Genomic DNA, 19,851 nt, shown 5'->3' with positions numbered 1-19,851 from the left:
TTTATTATTTAACCTACAAGATTAGAGTCCATTAAAGAATCAATCAGGACTGGGGACTGGAAAAATAATGAAAACTTGCAAGAGTAATACTACAATTACAAATAACGCTGCTACTGAAAATAAAAAATCAACTGGAGAAAGTGTTTTATTGGGCAACTATGCAACTTCTATTATAACTCATAAACCTTTAAACAGGAGTGCTGATGATCTCTGTGTATTTCTTAATTTTGCTGGCGACACTCATGTCCACATATCTATCACCAATGCTGACAATCATACCCCCAATGATGGAAGGATCAACCTTACTGGTCAAATGAATAGTTTCATTTGACTTAACAAACGATTTTAAAACCCCTTCCAATTTTTGTTTCTGGGCTGCATCTAAATCCCGGGCAGTAACAACTTCACACGTTACCTACAAAACCATTTTCATCTTACATAATACAGTCAACACAACATTACCTCTCCACGATGCGCTGCCATGAGTATTTTAAACGCATTGATGACCCCATTGATATTCTTCAGACGTCCATTTTCAGCAAGAGTCTGCAACAAATTGCTGGTTTGTGGATTCAGAGAGATCTTTGAAGCAACCGCCTTCAAAGCATCTGATTTTAAACTACGTTTAATTGTCGGGTTTCTGACGAACTCGTTGAATTTGACGTCGGTTTTGATGGCATCTTGGACTTTTTTGAGGTCTCTTTCTACAGCGTCGAGAGTCTTCTGTTTCACGGCAGCGGAGTACAAGGCAGTGGCGTAACGGCCGTCAATGCCGAATACTTGAACTGGGGGCTTGACGAGCTGATTGGCGATGTTGCTGGTGCTGAAGGAACGCACCTGGGGAGTTACAATGTTAGTTATGTAACAAAATTGGAGAAACGTGGATGTATAATTAAGTAAAAAAATTAGAAAGTACATACCACCATCGACAGTTTATTGCATGCCATATCTTTGGGTGGTTGTGTTTTTTTTAGTAGTTGGAGATGATAAAATGGGTAAAGGGGAGCAAACCGGAGCCCCTTCTGACACGAAACAGGGATTTTTCGATTTTACTAGGGATTTTGGTTGACGGTCGATACATGAAATGTCGTTTCATGATGTTGGTATTGAATTGTTTATAAATGTCAAAATGGTCAAGTTGAAGTTAAGCATTTTTAATGATCAAAAATGCTGGGATGACTCATGATATATTCTTAAATTTTATTTAAAATCAATAATAATTATTACGTTGTCACCAGAAATTCCAATCTAGACTTGTCAGCTCAGCTGTCATTGACAATGTAATAAATAAAGATAAATGGTGGCGACGTTGACAACTTGGGTGGGATAGTAGGTTTCTTTTTCACAAATTTTCAACAGATGGCCTCAGTTGAATTTTTAAAAATAATTATTCAAATAAATCCAAGTTGTTTTAAACTTTTTTCGTGTTTTGTAGGTACTTATTAGTGCTACATATTTTTTAACAATTTTTTTTTTTTGATATGTAAAACACAACACATATTTTTAGGGTAAATTTTGAGTGCAAAAAATGCTTATTTAGTTTTAACAGTGATGAGTTTTAACATTTTAGAACTAAAATTAATCCTTTATGTTGTGATGACCGAATTTAAATCAAAATTTTCGCGCTGAAATTAATTAACAGCGGCGTGAAATCACATTTGAATAATTTGAATTTGAGAAAGAAAAAAAATGCATAAAAAAATGTTAAACATCGGCAACCAGGTGCACGGTAACGATTGATGGATAGTTGGACAATTAATAGCGCTAGGGATTTTAGTTACAGGGTTGGTGGTTAGCCAAAGGGCGGCATGGCGGAGCGTCAGTCTGAATGTGTTTTTTTGGTGAATGTAAACACGTGGTAAGAGCTAGTTTAAATTAGTTGATTTTGTAGTTAATAAAAGGGAGGAAGCCTTTGTTTAACGACAATCAATCGTAACTTCTATGAGGACCCAGTTTTCCCCAACCCGCGCGGCTAATTTTTGCGGTCTTTTAATCGGAAAAAGTGCGGACTTTCGTTCAACGAGGAACACGTGTTGTAAATTTGTTTTATTGTTTGTAAATTCAGCAATCAAGTTAGTTTTTCTTAATCGTCAGCTAGTACTAACACAATTTAACAATCGGGAATATTTAAATAAACCACTTGATAAAAGATCTCATGAAATTCACTTAGTCAAGATAACACCTTTGTTGTTTAATTATAAATAAGTTTCTGGATGCATATACGTAGTAAGTGTTACATTATAACACTTCTTAATTCTACACACAAGATTGCTAATAGTTCATTTACGGCAGTTAAATTAACAAAATTCATACTGCGAACTGGCGGGAGGTTAAAATAATTTCTTCCCTTAGGCGGTTATCATCGTTATCATGATCACATCAGTGAGGCATGTCCTCACAACGCTAAAGATTGACTACATCACTGAGGTATGCTCTCACAACGCTAAAGATTGACTACATCATCCAGGCTTGTCCTCTCAACGTAGATTTCATGCTCTACAGTTTTAACCTCACATAATATTTCGATTGGCACAAGTTTATTTCACACCAGATCTTTTGTTTTTCATAAATCTTTGTTAGTTTTTGTTTTGTACATATTTGGTTGATGAATGTTTCCATCGTATAAATTATTTAATGTCCAATTTTTATCTCACATAAGAATTATTTGTTGTTTAAAATTTCAGAAGAGTGTATGACGAACTTAAATGTTATTTATTGCTCTTTGAAACTTTAACACTTGTGCAATTGTTGTTAATATCAGAGTTATAAAGAATTGAACATTTGAAATGGAATTGAGGTTAAATAACACAGAAAACGTGGCAGAAGCGAAGTGCTATTTCTAGTCGAGCTGGCGAGATCTTATCGCGTCGCCTGCACAAAGGGTACAGGTTTGGATAGATTCAGGGGCGGTTACGATGTTGTAGTTCTCTCGATTTGGCCCAATAGTTGAAATCCAACTGCGGATCTGCGATCGTAACGGCCTAGTTTCGCACAGCATGCTCGTCCTAGAGATGTGTAATGTGCTGTATGGGTAGGCTTGCGATAGATAGAATCACCGTCGAGGGGGGAGAACAGCCCCGACCGGTAGCCCCAAACTCCGCTTGTGCTAGATTGCCCCAGGGGTACTTTTTTTGTGCTCCTGTTAACTGCCGTAACTTTAAAATCTGCCGCCACACGCCCGTAATAACTTGTGTATTTACATCCAGTTGCTTTAATTCAGATTTTGCTTTGTATTATTAAATTTGTGGTATTCAAATATTTGCATTGATTCCAAACAGATGTATAGGATTTTGTGGTTGTTCGTTTTTCATAGGTGTATGCCCGTCAATTCGCGAGTGTTTTTTCTTTCATATTTTTAAGGTGTTTGAAATGTAATATGTCTGTGAATATAGCCCTAGAGGGTTTTTGGAGATGAAGGACGATGGCGACTTGGCCCTGCTGGGCCGCCAGAAGGGCACGTCCGAGTCACTTTCACTCTTCGCTTCTTTTCCTCCTAAGGAAGGGTGCCATTTTAGTCCCTCCCAAATTTTGTCTATTATTTCTTACGCTCTCGACTCACACGCAGTATATGCTCACTTGTATGAAAGAACGTCTTCCCGCCATTAAAAAAAAAAACACAACGTAGGTTCCCATTTTGTTAGACGATCACCGCCAAGGCCAAATTTTGAATTTTTGAATTTTTCGCGGTCCTTTCAAACTTTTTCAAGGTCAATTTAAAGGCGGGAAGTTTGGGTTATGACACTGGTAATGATAGAAATCGTCAAAGAACCGCAAGGCCAAAAAATGCTCTCGCTATATTCAACTGCTTCCATATTTTTTAGCGATCTTGTATGTATAATTCGCGTAAGATCAATTTATTGGTGATTTTCTAATCTGATATGTATAAAGCTTCGAATACTGCATAAACACGTGCAACAAAAGACAAACGCAAAATTTTTAAGGTAAGAATAACAAGTAAGGCATTGAACCAATTAATAGAACACTGTGCGGTAAAAATACAGTTCCTGTCATAACTTCTTGAACATCAGTGTCAACCACTTATCACAAATTTTAAACCGACCTTTAGTACTTACTAACCTTATTTTTCATTTTGATCTGACAAGTCCTCACAAAATGTGGCAACTTATCAATGTTATCAGGAAAACACCTTAATAAGACCGTTACAATTTACCAATAAGGCATACCACTTTGTAGCAGCAATATTAGGTATTCTGATTTTACAGCTTACAGATGGCATTTCAAATACGATGATGTGGTGACCGAATTTGAATTAAAATTTCGCACTGAAAAAAATTAACAGCAGCGCGAAATCGAATTTGAATAATTTGAATTTGAAAAAAAAATCAATCAAGAAAATCGCTAAACATAGGCAACCATGTGCACGTTAGCACTTTTTGGGTAGTGGGTAGTTCTGCTTGGAATTTTAGTTAGAGGCTTGATATATGAGTCATTCTGTTCGGGGGCGGTCCATCACTCTTGGTGTGTTTGTTGTGAGTGTAACCACGTGGTGAGTTAGCTAGGTTAAGTTTAGTTGGTTTGGTAGTTAATAAAAAGGGGGGAGCCTTTGTTTAACGAAAATTAATCGTAACGACGATGACACCACAGTTTCCCAACACGCGTAGCTAATTTTTGTGGCTTTCTAAGTGGAAATATGCGGATTTTCGACCGACGCTAACACGTATGTAAATTTGTTTTATTGTTTTAAATTCGCAGTTGATGTTAGGAGTTTAAGCGTTAGTTAGTTCTAACACAATTTAATAATCAGGAATTTGTTTAGATAAGCATTTGCAGGAGTTTTCATGAAATTCGCTTAACTCAGAACTCGTTGATTTTGTTTGTCTAATTATGAATAAGTTTCTGTATGCTTATACTTAAGTGTTACATTATAACACTACTTAATTCTTCCCACAAGATCCCTAATAGTTCATTAACGGCAGTTAAATCAGTCTAACGTTGCCCCACTCTGGGAAAATACCGTGAAATATTGTGGACTGAGGTACGAGGGATTATATTGTTTTCCTTGCAGGCAGTTATCATCGTTATCATCGTCACATCACCGAGACATTTTATTTATGTAAATTACACCACCGAGGCGCATATACCTCGCAATGCCTGATACATTTTGTGTTGTTTATTCATCATGTGCTTTGTTTGGGATAACCTGGAGACAGTCCACGATATAAACTCTCAAAGCTGATGGTCTTAAGTAACCAGTCACTTGTATTAAGGCATCATTTAACATAATGTAAGTTCTTTGTTTCAATCGTTGATAAAGTGTGGTATAATTTAACATAATGTAAACTCTTTGTTTGAATCGTTGATAAAGTGTGGCATAATTTAACATAATGTAAATTTTTTGTTTGAATCGTTGATAAAGAGTGGCATAATTTAACATCAGGTAAATTCCTTGTTCTGAGAGCGGCCATATTGAAAGAGTATTTTCAAACCGAGCTGAACTGTAAAATCTCATTGAACAAATTAACAACATTGTGGGTCATGTGGGAGACGTGCATTTTATTCCTTTGATTTAGACCATTATTTGCACAGCGCCACAGAATTGATTACATTTCTGGGAGACATAAATATTTTTAATGCATATTTTTTTGAACGACGCATTCGTCCGACGCCATTTTGAACCTCCAGATTGTCTGCTATGTTTTTGTTTATGTGTTTGCTTGGGGGAATGTAAAACGATGGCCCACAGCGCAACTGAATAACTTCACCTTTTAAAAATTAACCAATAACTCGAATGGACATAAAATATATCCTTACGTAATTTTGTTAGTTTTGTCTACACAAGTTTTATTTCACACCAGATCTTTTCTTGTTTTTATAAATTTTTGCTAGTTTTTTGTTTTGTAAATATTTTGTTGATTATCTGGTGTCTAATTTTAATCTCAAATAAGAATTATTTGCTGTTTAAAGTTTCACAAGAGTGTATGGCGAATTTAAATGTTGTTTATTGCTCCTTTTGAAACTTTAAGGCTTGTTCAATTATAGTTTAATGTCAGAGTTATAGAAATTGAACATTTAAATGGAATTGAGGTTAAATAACACAGAAACACGTAGCGGAAGCGGAGTGCGCGGTTCCTTGTCGAGCTGGCGGTTGAGCCATATGCACCAAAGATGCAGGTTTTGAATAGGAGTCAGGGACGGTCGGGACGACGTGACGCTGTCAGCTTAGTTATAGCTATGACTTCCAACCACGAGTTTGCGACTGTAACAGCCTGGGTAGCGCGGCACGTTTCTTGGTTCGATAGAGGGGTGCTGGGCGGCAGTGCTTGTCGATAGAATAGAATCACCGTCATGGAAGGACAGCCGCGACCGGGAGCCCCAAACTCCGCTGGTACTTCATGGTACTATGGGTATTTTGCTGTGCTCAAGACTGAAATTGATCTGGTTCGATCGCCATACTCTTATAGCGCTTTGGTGCCGCTGCCGCTGCATAGTTTTTTTGTTAAAATTGCTTGCTCTTGTTAACTGCCATAGTTTAAGTTTGCCGCCACATGCGTAAGTATTATATATAATAAGTATTTGCATCCTTTACTCCAGATTTTGCTGTTTTTATTAAATTTGTGATATTCAAATATTTGTATTGATTCAGAACGTTTAATTTTATTTCATTCAGCTGAGAATTAAGTGGTGTCTTCAACGGGCACAACTTAGTGGCAGCTTTTTTGGAGTTTTAACTCCTTTCTTTTCGTATTATAGAACACGTATACGACGCGCGCCGAGATAGGATGTCAAATTCGACTTCGACACCGACACCGACACCTTCACCGGTTTGAACTGACTAAAAGTTATAACAACAGAATTCCTCAAAATGACTTTTATTTCCATTTTACATAGATTACAATATATTTCAAACAATATGTACATGAAACGCCTCAGAGAGTGGTGCTGATTCCATCTCTTAGGACCCCCAGGATGCTCTAAGAGAACACAACCGACACCCACTGCCAGAATTCAAAGACTTTCTAGACCACAAGGACCCTCAGGATGAAGAAGTGATACACATATAACTCTCTGAACTAAGTCTGAGTGGATAAGTTGCTTGACGAATTACTTTTGCATCCAGGTGTATTGGGGTGTGGCGATTAGTGTGCATAGGGGTTGACGAGCAGCGCCTTCTGGTCGCAGCGGTAGTAAGGTTGAACCGAGTGGAGTGGGAACGCGAGAGTAGCGTGGGCGTGATTGAGGGGTCCATGATACAAAGTATATTTTATAATAAACAACAATTGACAATACATGGATATTTACTTTAATTAACCCAATCATGATCATTTTGTCAAAAAATACAAATGCAACATATTTTTGGTTTTTATTATTTTTTAAGAGAAAATGAATTACTTTTCCGCGTATACGTGTTTAATTTATATAAACTGACAACGCAGAGTTAAAACTCCATCTGTGCGTCCCTGGGTCGACCCACTCCTTTTTTTCTTTTTTTTTTGTCAGTGGAGGAATAAATAATTTTGTGTTCTCCATGTATTTGGCATTTTATTTGGCGGTACTTTTCCAACCTTGGGGTCCACCACTTGCATCTGAACGCATCCCGCCATTTTTCAAAAACACAATGTAGGGTTCCATTTTGTTAGACGATGACAGCCAAGGCCAATTTTTGAATTTTTAAATTTTTCGCGGGCTTTTCAATTTATTTCATATGTCGATTTAAGGCGGGATGTTTGAGTTATCACAATGACTTTAAGAAAAAACGTCTGTCAGTGATAGTTACGCTTGCACTACACTGACTTTTTGATATTGGCGGATATATCATGTCCAAGAAGTTATGACGGAAACTGAAGACAGATTTACACAAGATAAATTTTTCATTTTCCTCATAATTTTTATGACAGTTTGTACCAGTTTTATGTCCACCGACTGTACATCCACAAACCACAAACGTCAAAATTAGACATAAATAACACGCATGCGTACTTCTCATTCCACCTTTTCATTGTGATTTTCCAATAAACGTAACCTGTAAATTATTTACCACAGTTTTCTACACTACACTTTTCGCGTCTCCATTGTGCACAAACCTTAAATTTGACGAGATGTTTGGGTTGATATCCATACCGTTTACAATGATTAAACCACGATAAACATCAAAGTTGTTATTTCTGTCCATAATTTCTGTCGGTATCGGTATGGCTATGTACTAGTGTTTTCTTTTCATAGAACAAGTTTTAGTGACTCTAGATGTCACGAGAGGGCTCCCAGTGAACACTATTTACATGGCCAACTGATGCGTAGGTAACATTATTCCATTTACCGGAACGTGAATGGATGAAAGATACGCAACCCATCAATTCTACAACCGTGATTTGGGGTGTTCTGTGGACATGACAAAACCCGCTGAGCTGAAGGGCCCTGATCGACAATTTAATTCAATGTAAATACATATCAGTTATTTCGACGAATTATTTCAAATGCCAATCGTAACCTCTAAAATGCTTAAGGTAACAGGAAAACTCAGGTGAAGACGTACTAGTTAACAATACTTGTGTTTATAGGGAAAGGGCCAATTAAAATTTGAAGACAAATGGCCTCTGATGCGCCCCATTGTTTTGAAACTGTTAAAGCAAGAGCCCGTATCTCCAGCAGAATGGCAAGAGTTATTTTATGATGTACATTTAGTCTGCCTGTGGGATGAAAAAGGTCCTGCGAAACTAAGGGATCACCTACAGGAAGACATTGTACAGTTTATTAAACAAGCCCAAGCACGTGTGCTAGCCCAAAGGCAAGATGAAGCTTTGTTAAAGGCGTACATAGCAGAGTGGCAAAAGTTTTTTACACAATGCAACTATTTACCTACACCATTTAGACAATTAGAGACTTCTTTACAAGGAAAAACATCAGGAACAGCTAATGTACAAAGTGGGAGTGGGAAAAAGGGAGCCACTGATGAAAGCATAGTCAGGAAGTTAATGCTTGACTCTTGGAATGAGAGCATTTTTAAGGACATCAAACATCGACTTCAAGATAGTGCCATGAAGCTCGTGCATGCCGAGAGAAATGGAGAAGCATTTGACGCTCAACTTGTAATAGGTAAAAACATACAACCAGTGATACCACCGTTACTATTTATTTATTTATTTTATTTCAAGGTGTTAGAGAATCATATGTCAACCTGTGCTCTAATACATATAACAGATTACAAATATACAGAGAAAACTTCGAAGCGGCGTACATCCAAAGCACAGAGATGTTCTACAGACTGAAAGCCCCCGAACAATTGGAAAGTAATGGTGTTCAATCTTATATGCGCTATGCGGACAGTAAGTTAAGGGAAGAAGAAGCACGCGCTCAACGTTACCTTGAAGCTGGAAGTAATGGAGTTATCCAATGCTGTGTTAAAGTTTTAGTCAGTAATACGCTTTCCGTTCTTCTGGCGGAGTGTGCACCGTTAATTAAAGCCGGAGAAACCGAAAGGCTTCAGTTAATGTTTCGATTGCTGGAGAGAGTTCCAGAAGGAGTGCAACCGATGTTGACTGAACTAGAAAATCACATTATTCAAGCTGGTTTAGCCGATATGGTTGCAGCCGCGGATATAATTACACAGGATTCAGAGAAATATGTGGAAAGACTTCTAGAATTGTTTAGGAAATTCAGTAAACTAGTTCATGATGCATTTTCTGATGATCCTCGATTTTTAACCGCAAGGGATAAAGCATTTAAAGCTGTCGTCAACGATACCACGGTGTTTAGGTTAGAATTGAACACTGGAAGGAACGCGGGTGGGAAAGTCGTGGCTCCTGAAAGTAAATGCCCAGAGCTCTTAGCGAATTATTGCGATATGTTGTTAAGACGAACGCCTTTATCTAAGCGTCTTACAAGTGAAGAAATCGAAACAAGGCTCAAGGATGTTTTGCTAGTGCTTAAGTATATATCGAATAAGGATGTTTTTATGCGTTATCATAAGGCCCATTTAACGAGAAGATTAATTTTAGATGCGAGGTAATATTTCCACGTATGTTTACATCATTTTACGAATTTTGTTATTTTACAGCGCGGATAGTGAAAAAGAAGAAGATATGGTGGAGTGGTTGCGCGAAGTTGGTATGCCTGCAGACTATGTAAACAAATTAGCGCGAATGTTTCAAGATATTAAAGTTAGTGAAGATTTGAATGGACAATTTAGAGCTTCCACTGCTAGACATGATGCAATTAATATTAAAATATTGAATGCTGGTGCTTGGGCGCGAGGTTCAGAGCGTGTCACTGTCAGTTTGCCGGTTGAACTTGAGGACTACATCCCAGAAGTAGAAGAATTTTACAAGAAGAAACACTCAGGAAGAAAATTACAATGGTAAATATGGTCTTTATTGTGCAATAAAAACTTTAAAAGCGAACTTTAGGTACCATCACATGAGTAATGGCACAATCACATTTGCTACCAATGGCGGGAAATTCGATTTAGATGTAACTACTTTTCAAATGGCTGTGCTGTTTGCATGGAATCAACGACCACATGACAAGATTACATACGAAAATCTGCGACTAGCAACCGAACTTCCAGATGGTGAACTAAGACGAACTTTATGGTCGCTAGTCGCTTTCCCCAAATTGAAAAGACAACTGTTGTTGATGTCACCAAGTGTCAGCGCACCAAAAGATTTTACAGAACATACAGTCTTCTGGGTGAATCAGGATTTTGCACTTATTAAAAACGCAAAACCACAAAAGCGAGGAAAGGTAGTTTTTCCAAACAAATCAAAATTATGATTACACGGTTTCATTGTAGGTTAATTTGATTGGACGTTTACAATTGAGTACAGAAAGGTCACAGATGGAAGATAATCAGTCCATTGTACAACTCAGAATACTCAGGACTCAAGAAGCTATTATTAAGATCTTGAAAATGAGGAAGAGAATATCGAACGCCTCTTTGCAAACTGAGTTGGTGGACATTTTGAAAAACATGTTTCTTCCTTCTAAGAAAATGATCAAGGAACAATTAGAGTGGCTGATTGAACACAAGTATATGAAAAGAGATGACGATGATATTAATACATTTATTTACATTGCATAAAGTTGTTACAAATAATAAAACATTTGTTACATACCTAAATATGCGTTTTAATTAAAAATTGAATAAATGAAGAAAATAATGAAAACGTGCTTTGAAAATACGACTTGTGCCGCCACTGATTGACAGCCATAGATATTTTCCTACTATAATGTTGGTAGTTCTGAAATATGACAGTTGACATTGACAACGATAGGTGGTGGCCAGCCAGCTGGTCGTAGTTTGTTTGTTGTATTTTTGACGTCATTCGCGTAAACACAGTTACACAGTGCAGTTGTAATATTCAAAAATGCCAGATAGCCCCAAAAAAGAAGCTCCAAAATGGCACCACCCATCAGAAGTAATGAAATTACACAAACTCAAAATGAAAAAGAAGGCTCTTCAAGCGCGAATGTCCGGCAGTCTGTTAAAGAAATCAGCCACAAATTCACAAACTGACAAAAACACAGCCCTAGAAGACATAATTGCAGCGAAGAAACGAAAAAACCCATTTATTAAAGTTGATGATACCAAAAAGTACAAACAAAACGTGCCTCCTATTCTAGAAGAATCTTCAGATCAGACTCTCTTCAAACTTCTTCATCAAAGCGCCCCAAGTACATCATACGCTAAAACAACGGTAACATCTTTTGAAAATATTTTAAACAAAGACAATGATGACGAAGTGCTTGTGGTTAAAGCCAAAGGCGAAACGAACATCCCAATGGATTGGTCGCTCAAAACGAAAATACGATTATGGTCAGATTTGCCGTTTTCGTGGAGTTCGAAGCTAAAAATAAATGAAGAAGCATCAGGTACAACCGGATTTGTAAGATGTTTAGGCCAAAGCTCTGCTACAAATTTAGACACATCACCGAATTCAAAGTTTCATCAGTGTTGCCAGTACTGGCAGCAGCCCTCACTGCCATGGCTTTCGTTATTTCCGCGAACTTCTGGGAAGGTTTCGGAGTCAGATGGGAGCTTAATTACTAATCCAACAGTCAAAGCTAGTATGCAGGACGCTTGGAAAGACAGTTTGCGATCACTGTTTCAGCTTTTGAGGACAAAACAGTGTCCGTATTTTTATGTGTGTTCTAATAATTTTACCGTGTTGTTTCGGGCAGCTGGAATCTGTGGCATGGCTGATGTTCATGTATTAATTACGCCAACAACTAGAGGTTTTCGATATATGCTTAAACAAGAAGAAATTGAGTTCACTATGCCTTTGAAGAAAAAAAGAAATTCTGATCAGGGGTATGAAACATTAGATTCAGGAGTGGGGGAATCAGCGGGGGATAGCGCTTTTGATGAAGAGGAGTCTCCAGATGAGCAGTGGCTTCAGAGTATGGGGGTTAACGCGGATGATATTAAACAAATTAATTATACTCAGGTAAAACACACTATATGTTTTTGTTAAATTAATACAAAATGAATTTGTTTACAGGCAAAAATTGTCCACAAGACTGAATGTGAAGTGGATAACAGTGAACAAAGTCTGGTTTTAATAGAAGGTGTTGAAGTCCACTCTTTCTATAATTTTTTAATCAACTGTAAAAGTGCTACATCAACGACAGGGACGTTAGCTGGAGTTCCTCCTACTCTTTTAGCGCCAGTTGCATTTAATGGAGCAACACTAAAATCTCTTAAAATCAGGGAAAGTAAAATTCATGTTGATAATTCGGATTATCATTCCCTTGAAATAGCAGGACCAATACTGCCAAACACCATTCACAATTTGTTTGCGATTAACCCTCCGACACATAGTATGAGTGGTACATTTGTCAGTGTACCATCTACACTTCCTTTTAGCAAAGTACTAGGAAAAAGTGATAATGACGACGCGTCAAAACGAAACGTTATTTTTGATAAGGAAAATTTATCAGATTGTGGTTTAAGTAGTCAAATTCTTGAACAATTTTGCAAGTCTGACGTTTGTGTTACAAACGTTGAATGTTTGAAGTATAGTAGTGATAACAAAACATATACATGGACGTGATTTTAATTTATAATTAATTTATTTAATATTTTAATAAAGAACATTTTTCACATTATTTATTTTTTATAAATATAGATTACTAGCAGCTGGATTTAAATTTGATGCTGCAGCCTTTACTGACAAGTTTAATGATTTCATTAATTGTACTACAGGACTTGTATTAATGGAATCAAGGGGCGAGTTGTCCATATACACAACAAATAATGTGGACTTTAGCCCTGAGTGAATACAGTATGATACCACACCTGCCCCTAATCCTGACACTAGATTTGGGGATTCCAATTTTTCACAGTTGAATGTATCTGCCGTGTCTGTTGATAGTTTCCTGATTAAAGTTTCTGGTTTTTCGGATAAATTAAGATTCTGGTAAGCAGAAATGGGTTCTGAAACCACTGCATAGATATTTTTAGCTTTTCTCAACCATTGTGATAATTCCTCTATAATCTGAAAGTATTGTTTATTTTTTTTACGTCACTTATTTTTTCTACTTACTTCTCCTGTGGTTAAATCTTTCTTCACATAGGAAACAATATAAGTATTATTTGTTGCATTATAAATGTTAATATTTTCTGAGTTCAAACTGCTGTAAAGCATCTCACTGTTTAAAACCAATGCATTAAAAAGTTTCATTAATTTGTTGCCTTCGATAAAAATCAGTGTGTTTAAATTAGAGGGCACTCCAACATTTCCTTCCCAGATTAATTGTGGCCTGGAACCATATTAAATTGATTTTTAAGAATGTTGTTATTTTGTCATACTTTACTTGGTATATGTTGGATATTCTTCAAATTCATCGTCGATTAAAGCTCGTGTTGATGGTTCAACAATTTCGCCAAAAACCATTTTCAATTCTAAAAGTAATTAACCTGGAATCTAATCAAACACTAATAACGTTCAAAAACTAACTGAATGACTTTGTAATTTACGTTTCAAAATAAGCTGCATGACAATAATATTGTCACTTTATTGGTTATGTTTATCTAATAATCTGTCAAACCTGTCAAATGTCAATTGTCATCGGCGTCGAGAAGACGAAAGCGTCAGATGGGCTACGCAGGCATCCTACCAGAAATTTTTTTCTGATTGGCTACAAATAAAATTTAACTTATATTTTATGTTATTTAAATTTAGTGTTTGTTAGTAAGTCGGAAAATATCCGGTTAAATATCCAGCCATTAAAGTTATTTTTGAAAGTAGCCAGCTATTTAACAACATTTGAAATGACATTTTAGAAATTTCAATTTCAGAGTAGTTCAAGAAAGCCAAAATTTCAGTAATGTCAAAGTATAATCACTGTTCAACGGCCGCGACTGTACTTGTGATTTATGAATCCGCTTTTATTTTTTACCTTGAAGGTCCAGATTTTTTTTTTATTTACATTAACAGTGTATAAAAATGACCTACTTTATAAACAACGTTTATATATGCTTCATAAACTTTTGAACGGCGTACATTATAAAAAAATGATGGATTCATTCTAGACGCCGTACTTTATTAACAATGAAGATCAAACTTTATTAACAACTAAGATCGCAATGTGCATAATAATATATAATAGATATACTTATCTACATACCTAAGTATACCATATGATCCAAAGATTTTGTTATCAAGAGAGGCTGTGATCTGCACACGGAAAATAGGGTATGATAGATAGAAACCTAATATATGTATGTAGAGAACTAATGTATTGGAAAGAAACACGATAAGCTTACCGTATATTAATTACTAGCTGACCCCGTGAACTTCGTTTCACCTACAATTTAATTTTGAATCAGCAAAATCGAATGCTTTGAAATCTTACAGATGTTTTAAACATATGATAAGCATAATAAATTTTTATTCAAAATATATTTACTTATCCCCTCCAAAAAATTGATGACGTCAGCCCAAAATTTTGCCAAATGAATCCTATCTAAAATGTCCAAAATAGGATGAAACTATACTTGTGACTTATCATTCCATTCATATTTTTTACTTTTGCTTATAGGGGGTGTCTCAAGAAAATTAATCACTGAGTCAATTTATTTTATTGATTGAATCAAGAATTACAAAACTGAATTTTGAAATTTTGTAGACGTTCTGAAGTTACTGTTTGACATGGTAGGTTATTTTCAATCAAAATATATCTGTTTATCAAGCCCAAAAACTTGAAGACGTTATCTCAAGATTTTGCCGAATAAATCCTATCTAAAATGTGGAAAACATCATCAGTATATTTTCGTAATTTATCATTGCATTCATATTTTTTAAATTTGCTTTTACAGTGAATCAAAAAAATATATGGATCAGTCAATTTATTTTAGTGAATAACTCAAGAGTTTCAAAAATGAATAAGTATTTTGAGATCTTGCAGACGTTTTAAAGTAATTGTGAGCATGGTAAACTGTTAATAATATTTATTTATTCCCCCCAAAAAATTGATGGAATGGCTCACTCGATTTTCGCAGATAATTTTGGGAATACAATACAGTTATTTTTAGTATTACACTGCACCAATCCAAGGTGGTATACGTGTTGATAGTAAATGTTGATTAAGGTCATCACAAAATTGTGTGAAGAAAAGACTCAACTCGAAAATGCTGAATAGGTTTCATTATACTTTTGGTGCGAAGGAAGTTCTGTCGAAACAACGTTCGATCAATTTTTTGACAATGGTTGATATAAATAAAACTCAGTAGATGCTCATACTCGAAATACGAAGTATCTACTCGAATATCAAATCAAAATATTTTTAGTTTTTCTAGATGATACTAATACTTCAGTAAGTAACAGTTGATGCTCAAGTAGCATCTCGATACAACAAAAAAGGACAACAGTGACAGTGTTCAACCATCAAAGCAAAAATCGAGTTACCAAAATATAAGTTAGCATGGGGTAGACACCTTGAAATGGGAATCTCTATGGCCAGTGTTAGAAAAAACCCACTGCACAATTTATGCATAAATAAAAGTTAATTACATGAAAAGTTTTCGATATTCCTGCTCCTAATGTGTTTTTCAAACTGGATGCACCTTTTGACGACATTCCACATTCATGAAAGTCACCATGTTTAGTTAAAATTCACTCTTACAACGATCCTACTCGTTTTCTAAGCTGCTTTACAGACAGCTCAGTCATTTGCCACGCCGATACTCATTTCTAGATTAAATGCTCACAAAACGCGCAGATGTTAAGTTTGTGTCCGGGAGATACAATGTTTCCAAGTAGGTACTTAGTACATAGGGTAGATGCTCAGGTATATAAGAGTAATAATGAAGTAGGTACTTCGTACTTCGAATATGAGTATCTTCTCAGTTTTATTCATACCACCCCATGTCTCGTTTCAATGTTTGATTATGTTGATTATGAGCACAACGCTGATCAACTTCCATATCCGAATTACCCATGAAATAAATCATTGCGGTTTGCACCTGAGGTAGTTCGTCGCACATTTGATGGACTCCGTGGACCTATGTGAGCTTGTCGTCTTCTCGGCATTTTAATGAACTTCATAAAACGACACAGAATTATTTTCACAGTCAATCAGATCTGTAAATTTTGTCTTGAGAAGTTTTAAATATTGAAAACTTCAAATTAAATCCTCGAATAACGGTAAAGTTTGAGGTTTTGTCGAAACCAACAAAGTGAATATAGGTAAAAAGAATGGCAGATCAAAATGAATAAGAAACTTTCGCAATGTGTAATTAAATTCACTTTAACCAAGACTTTTCTTAAAATAAACGACGTTTTTTTTTTACGAAAAAACAAAGAACGATTTGAAATGCAATATACTTTTCACAATCGCACGGAAGAATTAGTTTTGTATGAGACGTGATGACACGTCAGTTAGACGACAGGTCCGTTAGAAACGCCAACTATTGAAATTAATTTGAAGTGGCGATTCCCATACAAAATTTTTAGAATTGTTTTATTTTTTAACTGTTCTTTTAAGTTATCCTTATTTTTTTTATTTATAAGCCATCCCCGTAATATAAAAAAATGTTCAAATCGGTCAAGCCGTTTTTGAGTCTTAGCGAGACTAACAGGAACAGCAATTGAATTTTATTTTATAGACGATTAAAAAATGGGGGTTGGTGGTAGAAAGGTAAAAATTTAGGGTTATGTGTATTTTTTGATGCCAAATCTTAAAAAAATAAAAATAAAAAATTTTGTCCAAAAAATAGACAAACATTTTTCAGGGTGGGCCACCCTTATCACTTAGGGATTTAAAAAATAGAGTACAACTTATTGTCAGACCTACCGAATATATATAAAAAATTTCATACAAATCGGTCAACCCATTTCGGAGAAGTTCGGTTACAAACACTGTGACGCGAGAATTTTATACATAATGCATTATTATTTTAGAACAAATTTCATTACCATAAAAAAGGTTATACTGACTCGACCTTAAAAGATAGACATATGCTGTCGCGGACTTTTCTTTAGAACTTTTAGAGGGGAACAATTTCGTCATACATGATTTTTACGTAACTTTAACCGTTTAAGCAGCGTAAGCAACGGAAGCTGTCAAAGGAGGAATAATTTTCCCGTTTTTCCGAATTTTTCATTGCTACTTCGCTCCTAATGCTCGTAGCGTGATGTTATATAGCCTATATGTAGATATGATACATGGACTATCCAACACAAAAAGATTTTTTGAATTTGAACCAGTAGTTTCTGAGATATGCGTGTTCAAATAAACAAAAGCTTCAGCTTTATTATATAAGTATAGATAACAGGGGCGGCTGGTACCAGAGGGCACAAGGGGACGTGCTTCCCCAAAATTACAACGCCTACTAAGATACTAGACATAGCAAAATAGTAATTTTCAATATTTATTTGTCATAATTATCATATAAACTATTTTTTTTTATTTGGCTCCATTTGTATCAAATGTATCAAAACTTACATCTAAAGATCTAGTGTCTTGGATATATCGTTGGTAAGGTCCCGATAAAACGGAGGCCAAATCATGACTCATTTAGGTTTTTTGTTTACATTGTTGCCATGGAAACCGCGCCTCTAGTCGCTGTATTTGGCTGGAATCGGGTCACATTTGAAACAATGACCGCTGGCAGTAATTCAGTTACGGGAGTTCATTTTCATTCTGCACGAGTGACATTGTTTGATTTTAAATAAAAACAATGATTTGAGTTGAATATTTAATAAAATTCGACCTCTGTCTTACGACGGTAAAATTGTAGTGAAAAATTTATTAATAAAAGAAATGTTCGTGGCAAAACGAGAGACTCGTAGATATTTTAATAGACATAACAAAGTATGATCAATTTTTGTGGATATGCGGTTGTGAAAAAAATAATAAATTGTTTTGTTTTATGTCTCTTTAGTAATGAGTTAAAGTCAAAGGTATGTGGACAAATTCTTTTTTTACTTTTATTGAATGTATTTTTGTATTATTTCCGTCACACAATTTCGTCTATTAAATAAAAATAAAATAAAACATTATATTTAACTCATCAAATTGTGTCCCGCCATTTTAAAAGGTCACGACCCGCCATTTAATTATAGCCTTTTTTTACGAGAACTATTTTAGATCATATAGTATTAGTAAACAGAAAAAGTAGATTTTGACGGCACACCGATCTGCAACCGAGAAGGTAGATAACTATGTTTTGTACTTGCGGCAGAATTAGTAGTGTTTTATTAAAAAAAAAAAAAAAAACTGAAAAAAAGGTTCCTATAGATCAATGAAAAGCAATGAGAATAAAGATGTTGATGTCACTCTCATTTGTTCAGGTCTTTTTTTTATAAAATAGTACTCAGAATTGAAGTAATATATTTTTTTATATGTATTAGGGCTTGAGTAACTTAAATAAAGAAATATTTAAATATACAGAGCGTCTATAAATGATTCATGCATCTAGCACTCGATGAAAAATCTTATTTTTTAAGCTGAACTTTTTAAGTTTTATGAATTTTATTCGAACTGTTACTGTTGTCACAAAGTACTGCTTATTTTTTCTAGTGCCTTATACAACGACTAACGCTGTATTATTTTTTTGGAAACAAATATTTCGAAATTTCTTGTTGCTATGTACCGGGTGACTATTAACAGTTGAACCAAAATTCTTCCGTTGGCAGCCATGCTAGTATGTCAGTTTACAATGGTCAATTTTGATATGAGCACATCTAACAAATGTTGATTAAAATATAAATGGTAAATTAGCATAAATAAATGTTAACTTGACAATCAGATCACAAAATTTTAAATATATTGCCAATCTAACAAAAAAATCACAAACATATTGTTACGATGATCGGTGATTAAAAATCGGCGTGGGTAAAATATAAGCATTCAGTCTATTGTCCTACTATTAAAATCTAATTTAAGTTAGTTCTGTAGATGACAGCAAGTTTAGTTATTTGTTTAAGTTTAATTAAATGGTTGCAGAAAATCAAAAATTATTAAATGGTTGCAGAAAATCAAAAATTAATCTGGCACTTTCCGTTATATTAAACAATCGTGGAAATGTTATTTACTACGGCCTTTTAACTGAAACTCGCGAATTAATTGCATACTTACTTTCGTGGCTGAAACTGTTGAACACTGTTGAAAATTTTATTTTACAGCGAACGGAAAATACACAATACGGTAACGTAGTTACAGTTTTCCAAATTCGTTTTCAGTTTTATCTCATGTAGTAAAATTACTGAATAAACTAAATGTCGAAAAGTGACCGAGGTAAATATTTCGGAACGTCTTAATCTAAATTTTTTAAACAATACTTTGCGTCTATGTTTACAGTCGCGCTATAAAGAGTTTGGGTATCCTACTTTTTGGCTCAGTACGAGTATTTATGATATTATTTGTGATTTGTGAATTTCTACCTACCATAAA

The 19,851-nt window shown here is 35.3% G+C and overlaps 3 protein-coding genes across 3 annotated transcripts; 2 read left to right on the top strand and 1 right to left on the bottom strand.

The window, feature by feature from the left end:
• Positions 1–127: 127 nt before the first annotated feature.
• On the bottom strand, positions 128–1,064 carry LOC135126966 (ATP synthase subunit O, mitochondrial). Its single transcript, XM_064053228.1, has 3 exons — positions 921–1,064; positions 463–837; positions 128–415 (listed from the first exon to the last, which is right to left on the bottom strand). The coding sequence occupies exons 1-3, from the start codon at positions 945–947 to the stop codon at positions 188–190; spliced, it is 630 nt and encodes a 209-aa protein (XP_063909298.1). The 5' UTR covers positions 948–1,064; the 3' UTR covers positions 128–187.
• Positions 1,065–8,061: 6,997 nt separating this feature from the next.
• On the top strand, positions 8,062–11,074 carry Cul5 (Cullin 5). Its single transcript, XM_064053218.1, has 7 exons — positions 8,062–8,138; positions 8,194–8,462; positions 8,517–9,051; positions 9,111–9,960; positions 10,013–10,312; positions 10,362–10,698; positions 10,748–11,074. Exons 2-7 carry the CDS (start codon positions 8,433–8,435, stop codon positions 11,033–11,035), a joined length of 2,340 nt encoding a protein of 779 aa, XP_063909288.1. The 5' UTR covers positions 8,062–8,138; positions 8,194–8,432; the 3' UTR covers positions 11,036–11,074.
• A 127-nt stretch (positions 11,075–11,201) lies between these two features.
• Positions 11,202–13,055, top strand: Hd (humpty dumpty). Its single transcript, XM_064053216.1, has 2 exons — positions 11,202–12,401; positions 12,456–13,055. The coding sequence occupies exons 1-2, from the start codon at positions 11,322–11,324 to the stop codon at positions 13,005–13,007; spliced, it is 1,632 nt and encodes a 543-aa protein (XP_063909286.1). The 5' UTR covers positions 11,202–11,321; the 3' UTR covers positions 13,008–13,055.
• The last annotated feature ends 6,796 nt before the right edge of the window (positions 13,056–19,851 follow it).

Source organism: Zophobas morio, unplaced genomic scaffold (genome assembly GCF_036711695.1).
Source record: "Zophobas morio isolate AGI-343-1 ecotype UQ-CSIRO unplaced genomic scaffold, CSIRO_AGI_Zmor_V1 ptg000011l, whole genome shotgun sequence".
Classification (NCBI taxonomy): domain Eukaryota; kingdom Metazoa; phylum Arthropoda; class Insecta; order Coleoptera; family Tenebrionidae; genus Zophobas; species Zophobas morio.
The sequence above is the reverse complement of the archived record's forward strand: the minus strand, read 5'-3'. Positions and strand labels throughout refer to the sequence as shown.